This window comes from Strix aluco, chromosome 5, assembly GCF_031877795.1.
Source record: "Strix aluco isolate bStrAlu1 chromosome 5, bStrAlu1.hap1, whole genome shotgun sequence".
NCBI classification, from domain to species: Eukaryota; Metazoa; Chordata; class Aves; order Strigiformes; family Strigidae; genus Strix; species Strix aluco.
The window spans coordinates 76,976,540-76,992,191 of NC_133935.1; the positions used below are offsets into that span (position 1 = coordinate 76,976,540).

At 34.5% G+C, this 15,652-nt stretch overlaps 1 protein-coding gene across 4 annotated transcripts in view; it reads left to right on the top strand.

The window, feature by feature from the left end:
- GNAI1 (G protein subunit alpha i1) overlaps window positions 1–12,199 on the top strand; it is a 37,190-nt gene extending 24,991 nt beyond the window's left edge. For 3 of the 4 annotated variants that reach the window (XM_074827904.1, XM_074827903.1, XM_074827901.1), the window contains 6 exons: window positions 681–838; window positions 2,628–2,756; window positions 7,642–7,771; window positions 8,975–9,128; window positions 10,052–10,266; window positions 10,368–12,199. In XM_074827904.1, coding sequence (XP_074684005.1) covers window positions 681–838; window positions 2,628–2,756; window positions 7,642–7,771; window positions 8,975–9,128; window positions 10,052–10,242 — 762 coding nt within the window. In that variant the 3' untranslated portion in view covers window positions 10,243–10,266; window positions 10,368–12,199. The remainder of the gene's footprint in view (window positions 1–680; window positions 839–2,627; window positions 2,757–7,641; window positions 7,772–8,974; window positions 9,129–10,051; window positions 10,267–10,367) is intronic. The other variant, XM_074827905.1, reaches the window with a different exon arrangement.
- Window positions 12,200–15,652: the final 3,453 nt, after the last annotated feature.

Here is a 15,652-nt window from a genome sequence, read left to right on the forward strand (position 1 = left end):
GTTAAAGGAGACTGGTGGATCGACATCCTGTAGTCCATTAGCCTCACTCTCACAGACAGTCATTATTTGGTCTCTTAAAACTCTTGATGTTTGCTTGATATTGCATTACCTAGGAAACTTGGTCTCTGTAGAATAATTAAGGTAATGGATATTTGTAACTGATTTATCTGAAAAGGTTTTAAGAAGGATTTTTCTATTTCCTGATGCATGCTTTGGGAAGAAATGATCATTTGTCACTTTCAGAGTTGTTTTTTGAAGCTTATGTGTTTTCCTCAGTCGATCAATATACATCTGCATTTCTGAAGGTTCTAGTATGCATTGTAACCATTGTAACCAGTTTGTGATATTTGATAAGCAAATAAGGTTAGTGTTAGACTTGAGCACAAAATATGTTACTAGTGTTTATAGAAGCTTAGTTCAAGTTATAAAGACATCAGAAGAAGCTTTATCAGCTAATGAGAAATTTGGTTTACTAGTCTTTTTCTGTTGTTGAAAACCGTGGGAATTAATATCCTATGCAGACCATTAAAACCAATTGTTTTCCTTCACATTTTTTTGTTTGGTCACATTCACATTTACTGGGTTAAGAAAGTAACTTATTTGCTGAATATAGTTCTTAGGTGATAATACTTCTGTTGTATTTCTCAACCGTCTCTCCCCTTTCTGTTTACATCCTAAAGGATGATGCTCGTCAACTCTTTGTGTTAGCTGGAGCAGCAGAAGAAGGATTTATGACTGCAGAGCTTGCTGGAGTTATCAAGAGACTGTGGAAAGACAGTGGAGTTCAAGCTTGTTTCAACAGATCTAGAGAATACCAGCTTAATGACTCTGCTGCCTAGTAAGTACTATGTGACAAAGATTCTCTTTGTCTTGTAAGTAATAGATAAAGGAATACAAGGGAAGTCTCATCTTTTGAAAAATTCTGCTCTCATGTAGATGGAAAATTTAGAAGTAAATGGACAAAGATATTGTCCACTTGGGTCAAAATGCTCCCAACTGGGCTTCAAGGGTGGAAAGGAAGAGGTGTAGTGTAATTACGAATTGGAATCGTGTTCTGACCAGTTTCATCCTCTTGAAGATAAAAACTGCTTTAAGGTGCTTTAATAGCATTTTTATTACAAAAACATGACTCAAGTACCCGTTCAGTATCTGAACGTGTCCCAGAAGCTTGATTACGTGATGTGAATCTGTATTACCAAGGACACTACTTTCATATTCATAATAGTTTCTCTTATGGTTCAACATTGCTGCGTTTTCTTTGTTAATTAACGGTCTGTTAGAAATACATCGAGCAAAGGTAACAATGGGGATGTGTCTTCTGTGCTAGGGTACTTCATTAAAAAAATAAAATAGGAATCAAAGATGTGAGAAATAAGATGTGATGACAGCAAGTAATGGTAATTCAGTCAAGGAAAAGAGTCCATCGAGGGAGAGGTAAGATGTTAAAGAATGGCATAGCAGTGATACTGGCCTAACGCACAATTTTTTAAAGCTTTATCATTCTGAATTAATTTGTAGTGCTTGAAGTTAGTTTTCCCTGTCCTTAAAATAAGGTACTTCTGTTCTTTAGAATAACCATACATAGATAAACAACATGCAGGTGAGGTAACTGAGAAGACTACTGGAGTAATGTAATCTGGAGTAATGTAATTACAGGCATGCTGAACTAATAGAAATGTGATCAAATTGTATTGAAATAACACTGATAGTTCCAGCATGATTGTTACTTGTTTGCTGAAGTTGTTCTAAGCGTACAGAGGGTAGACAGCAACAAGCTGAGGTCACGATGGCAGATCTCTTGACTTAAAAGATAGCACTTGTATAAAATTTCTTCAATATGGAGCGCTTCATTTGGAGGATCACTTTACTCTGGTAACCTCCTCTGTTCTGTTTTGTTGTTTTAGATACCTCTGCCTCCATTTTCATAAGAAAACTGTTCTAGCAATACACTTGTATTCTTAAAATTGCTAACTTCTGGTTACAAGGAAAGAAGAACATAATGCCTTCCCTATTTGCTATAAGGAAAAACACAAATAATATTTGTATAGTTTTTAGAAACGCTGGGCTGCTTGGCCTGCATCACAAGGATTTTGGCAAGGAAAGTATACTATTGTAAAAAATGTGTGCGTTTAGAAATTCTCAATAGAAAGTTAATTGTTATGTATTAAGCATTTTCTTAAACACATTAATTCTGGCCCAAACACTGAGTTGTTCTTTTTGTAGCTATTATCAAATCCACGGTAATTTTGGACTTTGGTTATCGTTCAAAGTAACTTGTTGTTCGGTAGGTTACAAAGATGAAGGTGTTTTTCTAGTTAGTGCAAATAACATTGGTGTATGTGGAACCATGTTTGCATTTGGGGATTTCAAAAGAAGAATTCTTTGTAGTGGAGTCAATTGCATAAGTTTTCTTTCTTCTAGGATGAAATATCTTCTATGTCTCTAAAGCTTATTTCAGAAAACCTTGGAAAATTGAGGAGAATGATGTGTCTTTTTTTCTTAGAGAAAGCTATTTATAGAAGTCAAGCACAGTATAATGAATTGGACCTAGAACTTCTGTAATTCTTTGTAATTATCTTGTTATTATTTTATGAATAACTGAAAGCAGTATTTATTTTTACTTTCAGTTACCTGAATGACTTGGACAGGATAGCACAAACCAGCTACATTCCAACCCAACAGGATGTTCTCAGGACTAGAGTGAAAACTACAGGAATAGTAGAAACTCACTTTACTTTCAAAGATCTTCATTTTAAGTATGTAAATCGTGCTGCATGTTCATCTGTCTGTTAGGGTTTCTGTAAAGTTCTAGAAGATGGACTTTCAACGACGTAATTTAACAAATTTGTCTAACCACAACTTTGATTCCCCCCCCCCCCCTTTTTTTTTTTCTGAAAAAAATTCCCCAGGCTTGGCTTAATTTTCTGAATGGGTGTGGGAGTCAGTGGAACTCCTGTAATAACTCAGAATAAATGTGCAGATATTAAGTAGTAAATGCTTTGGTTTTATTGGAAGCTTTTTGTAAAGATATTTTATATGTAAATTAAATCTCAAAACATTCCATTTTCTGCCATGTTATATAGCTGTTCTATCAGATGCTTCCCTTTAAATTCACTTGGAGAGATGGAGGCTTATAAATGTTTGCTAGTGCTGTATGAAAGAGTAAATACGTTTTCCTGAAGAACTGAATTAAAATATGTGTTGTACTTTAAGGTAGTACTTTATTTAGTGATGGGAGAATGTGACTTGTTTCCTGTGGTGTGGGATTTACAAAATAATGTTAATATTTTAAATATTTTATGTCCAAAGACATTCATGATGAAAGCCTAGGATAGTATAAATGTAATAAAATTCTATCTCCTACTGATCAGGAAGGATGAGAAGAAAACTCAGTAAAACTCACATTGCATCTGCATTTAGATTGTGTAGAGATTGTTGTCAGCATGTATATAATATATTTGTTTAGTATCTTCATGGAAAATATTTTTTTCATGTAAATTCATAGCAAGTACTGTAATATTGATGTTTTAGGGCCATCAGTACTGTGGAAATATATTTTGTTTCCTTGTTTTAGGGTTTAAGTATACAAAATCCATATTCATCCATAAAATAATAGCTGGTAAATGGGAATAAATCTCTCACAAACCTAAGGAGAGTAGTCCTTAGCCAAGCCTCCAGAAGTCTTCAGAATTCTGAGGACCTACCCATTTTCACACTCACTTTCTAATGTTTCTTGTTTAGTTCCCTATTGTAGATGGGTTTAAAGTCTTCTATACTCTCAAAGAATTTGTATGCAGGTAGCTACTTCCAGTCTGTACTGATTATTGGGACTGTTATGGTATATGGCTGTTATGATCACAGTTCTATAAAGTCCATTACAAGGACATATGATTACACTGCTATAAAACGTGTAACTTCACAGCTAAATACTTCTGAAGGCCTTAATGTTGTACATTTAAACACCTTTACAGCAGGTGTTTAAATTTTAGGTGCCTTAGGAGATAGGCTTAATGAGTTACTGGAAGGACTTGAAGTATACTCTTACATAACATTGAAAAGAGCTTTTAAGATGAACTAAGGGCATAAAAGGCTTGATTATACGAAGATGAAGGTACATAAACATGACTAGCTGTGCAATATTGTGTACTTGATTTTTTCATTCTTTCCTGTTTTGCTGTGTGTGTTTAGATTCTCTGAGGTTGAGCTTCATTTTAGCCTTCTCTATAAAGTGCTTAGCATAGGTTTGATTATTGATTCAATCTAAAATGCAAATATCAAGTCATCTTCATCCTGTTTCTATAGGCTATTTCAGAAGTTGAGTCTGATCATTTACTGTCTTCAAAGAACGCTTTATCTTGTAGAAATATTCTTCTGATAATTAAACATTTCTTACGGACAAAGCATCTTAGTACAGAATTATAAAACATTAGCATTAGCATTGATAGAAGTAATGACTCCAATTTAAGGTATTGTTAATGTATCCAAGTATGAAATATCTTCCTATGGGTACAGCCATCACTATTTGAGAACCAAGTAGAGCTAGGTGGCTGACTTGCATTTATAAGTTGTTACCCCAGGACTTCCCCTCAAACATGTCTCTGAAGGTAAGGAACACTTCTAAGGAATACTTTTTTATTTTTAAATTTTAATGGGAGTAACTTTTAAAATGTTTTTAAGATGGCATTATTCCATTGTAGAACATTAAATGGGCAATGAGCATTGTCACTTGCATGATAGTATACCCAAGTAGAAGACCTCATTAGAGGTTATGATGTTTTTGACAGTTTTTGATCAGAAAGCGAAGGGTCTTCATTTGTCTTCTAATTTGTTTCCATCCCTACTTATTTTTCCTGTGTTTTTTATATAAAAATCTAGCAACTCAGACCACTTGAAGATTTCTAAAAATAACAGCTGTAATAGAATCCCTTCAAGTGCAATTTACCTAGTCATGTAGTACAGTAACATGAAATCTGTATCGTTATCTACCCCCGCAATCTCACAGCCCCCGGAAAACAGGAAAAGGGGATAATAAAAAATACATGTTGGTTTTAATAAGTGTGTAATATGTGAGACTTTCCAGATATGTATCATATTTTTGTAAACACTCACCCTGCCTCAAAAAAATATTTGTCAAATTCAGTGTCTTTCGCAATGCTGGGGACTGGAACGAACAGCTTGTATAGACTTAAAAAAGAAGTGAAAGCAATCATAATAAATATCTGGTGTCCTTTTGGCCTGTATCCCATTTTATATGGGTACTGAAATCATGTTCTTTGCTTAAATAGTCTGAAAGAAGCAGAACATAGCAAATGTAGCAACGCTAGTTTTCAAAAATGTATTGTGTTAATGAAACGACCCTGCATCAGTCCATACATTTGCACAATTGCAGATAAACCATTCAGAAAGCTATCTGTTTAATATAGCAATATAACATAGCTTAGTAGAGTGTCTTCAATGCTTTGCATTTAGTTCAGTGATCTGTCTTAATGTGGCATAGTCACCTTGTAATCTCATTAAAGTCTGTTTTCCTTAAATAATGGCAAGTCACTAAAGCATTTCTCTAACAACTTCATTCTTTAGATAAGAGGGGTGGATTCAGCTGTTACAAACGTCAATTCTTTTAGCACTGCCTTGTATTTCTTTTTAGTTCATTGTAGATTCTGACTTACCTTGCATAAGCACAATATGGTTCTTTTGAGTAGTCAGACCATGGACAGTACTGTGAATTTTAGCACCTGAGGCAAGTGCTTAATAGATGCTCTTGCACTCAACCCTGTGTGCACACCATCCTGTATTGGAAGGTGGAATCTGTAAATCATTCTTTCAAAACTTTTTAAAATTTATCTGCAGATTAAGCAGCTTCTATGTTTCAGTCTTTCGGGACTGTGACCTAACAGGCCTTGGTATGACTTCTAACAGGGCAGATGGAAAGCCTATGAAATTTAAGACTGCTTTGTTCAGAATAGTTAATTGTTCTGAAAGATACTTGCAGCCTTATCTTTTTTTTAAGAATTCTGTGTGCCGAGTAGTTAAGTTTTTTTCTGTATGCCTGTAATTTCTCTGTACTGATATCATATGGAAAAGAAGCTTCATTACGTAAATCAATCCATCAGGTTCTTCTAACTTGCTGTTGAGGTGTTCACTGTGAAACTGTAGTGCCACAACTTCATCCAGCACTAGAATTTAGTATGTAAAAATTTCAAAGATGAGTGCAAAAAGATGGCTTGCATAAAGAACAGGGAATTTGTTAGGTGCACTGTTAGACAACCCCCAAAAGAGACAAGCATCACTGGTGAAATCCACCATTGGCAGAGAGGCTGATCTGAACTGAAATGTTTCTGGCTAAAATCAATATCTGCAAATATGAACTGGAAATTACAATTCTGTGTTCTAGAAGTTGTCAGTCTACAGCATTTTCTCTCCCGTCCAAGGATACCTGCTGCCAACATAGTCTGAACAAGCCAAAATCATAGAATTCCTCTTGTGTAGACCTATTTTTCTTTACTTATTTTTGGTGTTCTTTGAATACTTTTTACTGCAGACTTTTATTAATACAGGTGTTGGTTCCCATCTCCCCACACCATGATTCACTGTTCATTGTATCAGGATGCTATCTGACTTGCAAAATACTTGAGGTTCCTAATGATATCTAAGGAAAGCTCTGTCTTTCAGAGTGACTGTAGCCCATAATAGTTAGCAAATGGCCATTTAAAGCATTTAGCAGAGAAAAGCAAATCCATTCATATCATGCTAATTTGCTGATCCTGTTGAGTTCTGGAATGTGGTCTTTACCTCTTGCTCTATTTCTGTTAAGCTAAGAATTCAAAAGAAAGGAGACTCACCTTTATAGCTGAGTTTTCCCACGTAACTGCATTTCCAAAAAATGCATTTATTAGTGGGAAAAATGATTATTCTTATTATGTAACACTTATTTTATCTTTTAAGAGAATTTCAAAATTAATTCTAGGAGCTCTTAAAAAAATATCCCATTTAAACATGGGCAGTTGAAAAATAGATCAAGTTGCATTTTGATTCAGGAGAGAGAGGAGCTGGAACTCACCAGGATTTAGAGATTTCAGATTAAATTTGAAAAAGTGAAAATTAGATTTCATATCTTCATATTCAGAATACTGAAATACCAATGATGTCAGTGCTACTTGTGTCCCACTTCCTTAGTATTGCATTAGTATTGCATTATTTTCAAGTAGTAAAACAGACACCACTCTGCTCTTAAAGAATCTTTTGTTGATCAGTACCTTTTATTATTGTAGACTTTATTCATTTGGGCTAAAGGTTGAATAACACTTTCATCTAGTTTACATTTAGTAAAGCTAAGTCTGTATTTTTATTTTTTTATAGGTTACACTTTGTTAACGAAATACAGTATTGTAAATAATTAGTTTTGTTTAGCTTTCATCTCACTTCCTCTTGTTTTGTAAAATGTTGGAAGGCTTTTAAGGCTTTAAAATTGTTTTTTTAATATCGAGATATTAAATAGTAAAAAACATTGCAGATTTTTGTGCCTTTTTAAAAATTTTGTGGTCAGACTTACATAGCTGATAATTTCAGATTTTGGTGGCTAACATTCAAAAAGCTAGAAATTCCAAAGTTCATTCCCTGCTTTGCACTTCTGTTTTGCAGAATGTTTGATGTTGGAGGCCAAAGATCAGAGCGGAAGAAGTGGATTCATTGTTTTGAGGGTGTTACAGCAATTATTTTTTGTGTGGCATTAAGTGATTATGACTTGGTCTTGGCTGAAGATGAGGAAATGGCAAGTACCTTAATGTTGAAGAAGGGAATAGTTTTTGGGTAGAAGCTAAATATAAGGAAAACTGTAAATACATCTTTTAGTGTACTACTGCTTTATAAGATGTATGGGTTTGGTGTAAAATGTCTTAGAGGAATGGTGATAGAATTCACGCTTTCAGGTTTTGAAGTATTTCCTCAGATTCTTAGAAGGAATACTGAGACAAGTATTCTTCTCAGCTACGCTCTCATGTGTTAAAGGATGCATAAATTAATGAGGAGAGATTGTCAGTAATAAACATTTCAGTCTATGGATGCTAGAAGTATATAGTAAGAAATTGCTTGACTTACATGTTTCTACTTAACTGCATGTTTTGTTTTCCTTCCTCAGTCTTCAGTTTTTGTTTCTTTCTAAATGTGTTTCTCTGATCTCTTTCCATAGTTGCAGAAATTTCTCTTCCTTCTCCCTTCCAACCCTCTCCACTCCTTTTTCCTCTTTCAAGGTGTGACTCCTTCCATATCAGTATGCACAGAGTGCATGCTTTTTACTGAGTGGTGTAAAGTGATGCTTATCTATTGTGTGTGAATCATTAATAGACTTCTGTGCTCTTCCTCATGTTCTGCAACTTCTTATAAAACATAGTTTGGGGAGGAAAGAGAAATAAATAAAACCTTTCAAGTCAAGTGTAGTCAAAGAAGGTCATACTGCTACTTAAATGACTGAAGCTTGACCAAAGTACTTAAATGTTGGATATTTTTTCTACAGAGTTAAAAATTAGGGTAAGGGTTAAAAAACTGCTCATTTGATTCTCTAGTTCTATAGAACTATTTTTTTTTCTTATACTGGAATTTTAGCTAGGTGCAGAATTTAATTTTCAATTTCCAGAAGATCTAATCAGTATAAGACAAATTCGGGTAACTCAACAACTCTTGTAGAATATCTGTACTGCAAAATGTCAGAAACTTCTAAAATATTGAAGAGCTTAAACCTGGAAATGAGGTGGGGGCGGGGGGGGGGGAGGGGGGAGAAAAGTAGTTGCTTAACTGTTATTTGTTATTTGTAGTGGTCTTGGCCTCTCTGTATTTCCCTGTGGTAAAATGTGATTCTGTGTTCTAAAGACTTAGTTTTGTAACTTATCCAGTTCATTTGTAACTAATAAAATAATGTATCCCGATTTTACTACTGAAGTCTGATAAAATACAACGAAGTGTTTTTTTCCAATTACAGAATCGGATGCATGAAAGCATGAAATTGTTTGACAGTATCTGCAACAATAAATGGTTCACAGACACTTCTATTATTCTTTTCCTGAACAAGAAAGATCTTTTTGAAGAAAAAATCAAAAGGAGTCCTCTCACTATTTGCTACCCTGAATATGCAGGTATTGGAGGGGGTGAAGGTGTCAAGTAATTTTTGGTTAATTACCTCATTTTTCATGCAGAAATCAGGAGTAGTTTAATAACTCTAGGTATCTAAAATATTTAAATGAAATAAAGTTTAAGATGGGGGAGTTGTTTTTATGGATCACAAATAAAATAGTGCTAAATCAGATCAATCTTTTTGACTAGGTGAAATAATGCTGGTCCACTGATAGTGTTTACGTGTTACTGCTGCACCTCTTTTCAGCCTAATTTATTTAGCCCATTCTTTTTTCTGATGTCCTCCTAGTTTTGTACTTGGATGTAATTTTTTTCGCTAGCAGGAATCCTTGAGGATGCATGAGAGTTTATTTGAACAGGGAGTGTGTATACATTTTAGAAGTAGGTGGCTTATTCAGGAAATATATGGCAAAAGAGTATGATTTCTTTTAACAAGTCTTTGCCTTTTTCTGTAGTATTTTCAGACTATTCAGTAAGTTCAGACTATTCCATTGTACGGAGGATAGCATGTTGGAGGTAAAAATCTTAGGAGAAATATGTATGCCAAATGTCTGTGAGTTTGGGAGAAACCCAAAGCTTGTAAAAGTAAAAATTGAACGTGAATAACTTGAATGAAGGAAGCAAAATATCCTAATCCAGGGAACAGTGATGGGTCATTAATGACTTGCTCCGTCTGCCACTGCAGTAGGTGGAAAGACTTCCTGCAGCTGGAATTGAATTGCGTCCTTAGTTTTTATTTTTAAAAAATGTGTCCAAAAGGTTCCTTCTGGATTTATCTGTAGCATCTTAAAGCAATGGCTGTGGAATTACTCCTCTTCAGGTTTAGGTTGACTATTTCCAAAGAACTATCTCCTTCAAAGATAGAATATGCATCTTGATCTTTCTAAGTTTGAAACCTGCTTACTGAGCAATTTTCTCCTTCTAGGATCAAACACTTACGAAGAAGCAGCTGCTTACATTCAATGTCAGTTTGAGGATCTGAACAAGAGAAAAGACACAAAGGAAATCTACACTCACTTCACATGTGCCACAGACACAAAAAATGTGCAGTTTGTTTTCGATGCTGTAACTGATGTCATTATTAAAAATAACCTTAAAGACTGTGGCCTCTTCTGAGAACAGACAAAAGGTTGTTAAATGGTAAATTACATGCCTGAAAACAGGATTTAGGCATTTGGAATAGGCCCATGCTGTGTAAAATCTGCATAGATATACTTAATTCTCTTTTATTTTATTTCTAGGTTTGGAGAACGACTTCGCACAATCCTAATCTGATTCTTTTTGAGGAGAACGAAATAAAAAATACGTTGTGCTGAATGATAGATCAGTACTGTACTTGCCTGTTTTAACAGCTTTATTTATGTTTGTCTTGTAAATTTAATTAGTTAACATTGAGATGTCAGTTGATTGTATGTAAACTTATAATTGTAGTAATGTATTTGTATAAACGTTGAACGGAATATTTTAGTAACTTGATGTCCTCTAAAGTTTCCATGTTTTATGAACATACTCTTAGAGGAGACAGACACTTTTTGCCTTTGGATTATTTAAACATCTTGTAAAATTAAATTTTCTTTTCGTCTTAAGGGTGCATGCTGCCTTATTCTTTACTTTTGTTCGTAATACTGTATATGGCGTTAGCTTTTTTGATATTTAAAAAGCCTCATACACCTGCTCAGACTTAAAAGAAAAATAACCAATAAAACTTGTTTTTTGCCTTAAGTTTTGAAAAAAAATCTTTTTATAAATTTAAGATAAATGCAAAGATTATTTTTAAAATTTAAATGAAATCCACAGTTTATGAAATCTGGGCTTGCAGTCTTTGCAGGGCAAATGTGGCAACATTGAGAAATTGAATTTTAAGGTTCAACTGTCATTGAAGCTCATGGAAATGCACAAAGGAAGTTGTTAAAACCATTAATATCAATAAAAAAAGTGTGAAACTGTGGTCTTTGCTCAGTGGAGTGAATGACAAAACTATCTTTGGTTTGTTTTTTTTATAGACCATTAACAAAGGCTGGACTTCAGAGTAATATTTTTTTTCTGCTTACTTAAGAAGTAAAATCATGTTCTCCTTAAACTTTTTGCTATTTTCTGGTAATAAAACTGGTTTGATAATTTAATAACTATAGAAATATTAGGTTCTCCTACAAGACATGACACAGTGGCTTCACAGATTAAGGCAATTTCCTGTTGCATATAAAAATCTTCAGTATTTTGGATAAGGTGTTTTAATGACTTGTAAATGCTGGTTCTTTAATTTCCTTTTTAATTATAACTAAACTCTCACAGTTTCTTTAAATAATAAGTTAAAGAATATGATTTTCTTCTGGTTATGCTTTCATGATGTGATTTGTTATCTTGGGTACATATCATCCGTTGCCTTATGGGTAGTGCCAAAACTGATTTTTTTTATACAGATTTTAAAATGAATAAGCTTCTATTTGTAAATAAGTTCATGGATGGTTGTCTTACATGTATGTCATCTAGAAGATACAAACGTACCAAACATGGAAGTATGATTTTTCTATAATTGTTAAAATATTTCAGGCAGCTACAGTACATCATAAGTTCTGTGAGAATAAGTCTTTGAACCTGTTGCTATTTTTCTATATTATCTTAGCATTTATGTTCTTAGAAATGTTCAACCAAAATATTTAAGTCAATATTCTGTTATTTAATTTTTGAGTGTATGCGTTTCATTTAAGCCTCAGCTTGAGTAAAACTTGTCTGCACTTATTCTTTAATGCTTCCTTTGTTAGGTACAGAATTGCTAAATGTGTTTCAAAGGAAAGATTAGAAAGGAGATAACTTACTACTGGAGGTTGTTAAATATATTCATAAATTATGAGCTCTTTTAGCAGTTACAGTAAGCACTCTGTATATCCTGGGCTGCTTTTAATTGTGATTTACAGTTCTGGGTACATAACTGATTTTAAATCTCATTGAACTACTTTGTGGAAGTTGTATTTACACCTACATTTAAGTTGGTTTTTGTACTTAATGTAAAACAAGAATTGGGATTAATCAAATTACATAAATAAATTAAATTTTGTGCCTTGCTTGAAAGAAATGTTTTTCATTAAATGTGCTGATTAAAATCTTTTTGCATCCATCCTGTGGAGATAACTAGGTAGCAAAAATGAGAAGATAGGAAGTCAAGAGTAGATTCAAAAACTTTATGCAAGGAACAGTAACATGAAAATGAGCATAAATTGAAGATTATTGATTAATTCATGAATATTTTTCCTCTACCAGTGTTCCTAACACCTTCAGTTTGAGAATTTTTGCAATTTTGCAACTGGTGTTTTGTAAAGTTTTTACATCTTAACACAGAACAAAAATTGTGACATATTTTTGCTTGCTAGTCCAGGCAAATAAGACTGTCTTTCTGACTTGATGAGCAGACAGCAGGTATGTTTCCTTATAGATGCTCTGTACTGGTTGAACAGTCTTCGTCCCGAGACGGAAGTTGTCAGCCTAGGCCACTGCTCTAGGAAAAGCTACAAGAGGATTTACACAAAATAGTGGTGGGAGCCACACACGTAGTTTTCACTGCAATTGTAATAGGGCTCCACTCCATCTCTGTTCTGTCAGGACGGTGCTTAGTCAGAGCACTGCAGAAAATAGACAAAATCTTGCAGGTCCACCACTGGGGATAGTCTTGTTCCTCGGCATTCTGAGGCTCTGTTCTCTTCCAGTTCTTCATTCCTCATTTCTTTATGCAAAGTATCCAGGGAAACTGCTTTTTCTAGCCTTATACAAGGAAGCTCCCTCTACTATTTTAGATGTTACTTCAGATTAAATGTTATAAATTTATTACATGTAAGGAATTATAACTTTATGGATGCTTCTTCAGCCCCCATGGTCTTGTGAGCGTATTGTCCATGGTTGGTCTCTCAATAAAATGCAGCTATCATTAAACATGCAGTTATTTTTAGGGGGTTTAACTGTGAGGGAAGTGTGGCTTGGAAGATTTGTTTTTTGGCTTCATGATGTTACTTACTGAATTTGGAGGAAGCTTGATGTTAAATGTAGTAACTTCGTAACTAAAACAGGGTCCAAGATCATAGCATGGGAACAGTGTAGCATTTGCTGGATTGCCATTTCTGTTTCTATCTGTGTAATTAGCAGCTTCATGATTTAAATTCTACATAAAACCTTAGGGAACAAAAGAGATTAATCTGCAACATGCTGAACAGCATGATGGCTAGTATGTGTTTAGAACTGGGGAAAATGAAAAGGCAAGTTTCTGTTCCAAATCAAGCAAAAAGGAAACCCTACCAAGATACTGGCTATCCTACTGTGTGGATGTCTCTTGAAGTTGTTGTAGTTAATATTAATAACTAAGAGCCTGTGGGTCAAAGAGTAATACGAGTTGTAAACTTCAAATCATTGACTATTTCATTTTGAAAAATGTGTAGAAGGTGCAACAAGAGGCTGAAAGCAGCTTATCCTGTGAGAGAGTACACTCACAGGCTATGAATGAGAAATATGAGACTGGTGAAAGAGTAAGTTAATTACTAGTCATTAGCTATATCAGTGCCTGCAGTTTTCATAAAAATTGAGATTTTTTTTTTGGACTCTGAAGAACAGGAATATTAATTTCAGTTGCATAGGTGCAAGAAAACCATTTCCAGCTCTGTCTCTGAAGTTCTTGCAAAGAACCTGCCTTGACATAGAGGAAGTTAGGAGCAGAATTTCAATCAGATGTGTTTACAAGTCATGAAAATATGCTGTGTTTGAAAGTGGCTGAGTAAAGTGCATTAATCAAGCTTTTTATGCATATCATGTTTAGGAGCAGCCTTTTTCAAAGTTGGTCATGGTTCCAGACAAGGTGTTTCTGGTTGTTTTGCTCTGCATATGGTTTCTTTTTTGTGGTAGTGGGAAGGCTTTCTGACTCTTAGCAGAGATCAGGGTTATTGAGGGTTACCTAATTTTGGTAATAATTTGCTTGAACTGTGGCATAATTCAGATTATTTTTTAAAGAGCAGTCTGTGGATTGAGATCCATATGGTATAGTGTAGTGCTATACCATTTTTGGTCATACTCCCTTTTGGATTTTAGGAAGGGGAAACAGTTAAGCCCACAATATAGAAATATAGTTCTGTAGTAAAACTGTATTTCTGTAGTGCAATGCCTCAGTTCTGAAAGGAATTGCAGAGCAGCTGTTACAAACGAAAGATGTATGTATGCCAGGATGTACTGATCAGAATGTGCTATCTGAAATTTGACTGGTTTTAATTGCAATGGAACAAAAGATGTTTTAAGACAAATACGTTGTCAGTGGAAGCCACTGTGGCTTCACAGAACTAGCTGTTTCCAGCTAACTTCTTTATTCTCTCGTTTTCTGTCCTTAAGCTAATAGAGGAGTTTGGTAAGAGGTGTCATTTGTCACTGTGCTTTCCCACTCACGGGTTGTGCTATTGTGTAGACATCTTAAGGAATGTGTACCTTGAATCCTGTGGAATATGCTGGTCTTTAATTCTTTTGCAGATAAAATGCTAATGTCTATGCAATGTAAAATAATTATTACACCAATATAAGAATACGCAGACTAATTATAGAATAACTAAGTGTACTTAAAACTGCATGTGTTTGTGTTGAAATCATGAAGAAAAGTTTGGGAAACCAGGAACTTGAGCAGGTGAAGCTTTTCAGTTATGTAGCTTATAGTTCCAGAGTGATGCGCAGTCTGATCATAAGTCCTTACAGTATGACACAGAGCACATCTCAAATACCTCTTGCAAATAAGTGTCCTTGTTTCTACAAAATCAGAATGCACTTTGAGACTCTACAGTACAAATGGCTGAGTGGGAGTCATTTTAAATAGATACTAAGATACTTCCAGAAGGGTTTGGCCATTTGTCAAAATAAAGTAGCGGTTATCTGAACTAAAAGAAATGAATAATCCATCAGTTTTGCACATAAATTCAAAAGATGTAATAATTTACCTCAGGAACCATAATGTCTTACTCTGAAAAAAACTTGCTGAGGCATAGTCACATATTCTCGCTCTCCTGCTCTGCCAATGTAATGATTCTACTACAATGTGATATGCCCCCCCCCCCCCCCCCCCCCCCCCCCCCCCCCGAAATCGGTTCTAAAAATTCTATGGAACTAAGTAATCCTGAGAATGTTACATATTTTTGATTGAAAAAGGTTATTACTTGTCCTGTATGCCAGGATTTTTTTGGTAGATTAAAACAAAGTTTCAGCTATTCCTGTTTTGATTCCATAAATCACAAACTTTAAAATACTTTGTCTAACTTTTCAAAGCTTTGTTATTAATACAAGGATAACTTTTCAATGAGAATAATATTACCTTTCACTTGGTGTAAATTGCCAAAAATTATATTTGAACTGCATAATATAGAATATGAAACTGAACAGCAGCAATCCGAAAAAGCATATCCAAATTATATTCAGTGACGTAATTGTAGGAAACATACTTGAACATGTGTTCGGGATGTGATTTTTGTCCTGTATATTACGTTTTAAAGCTATCTGTAAGTTAGCAAGTATA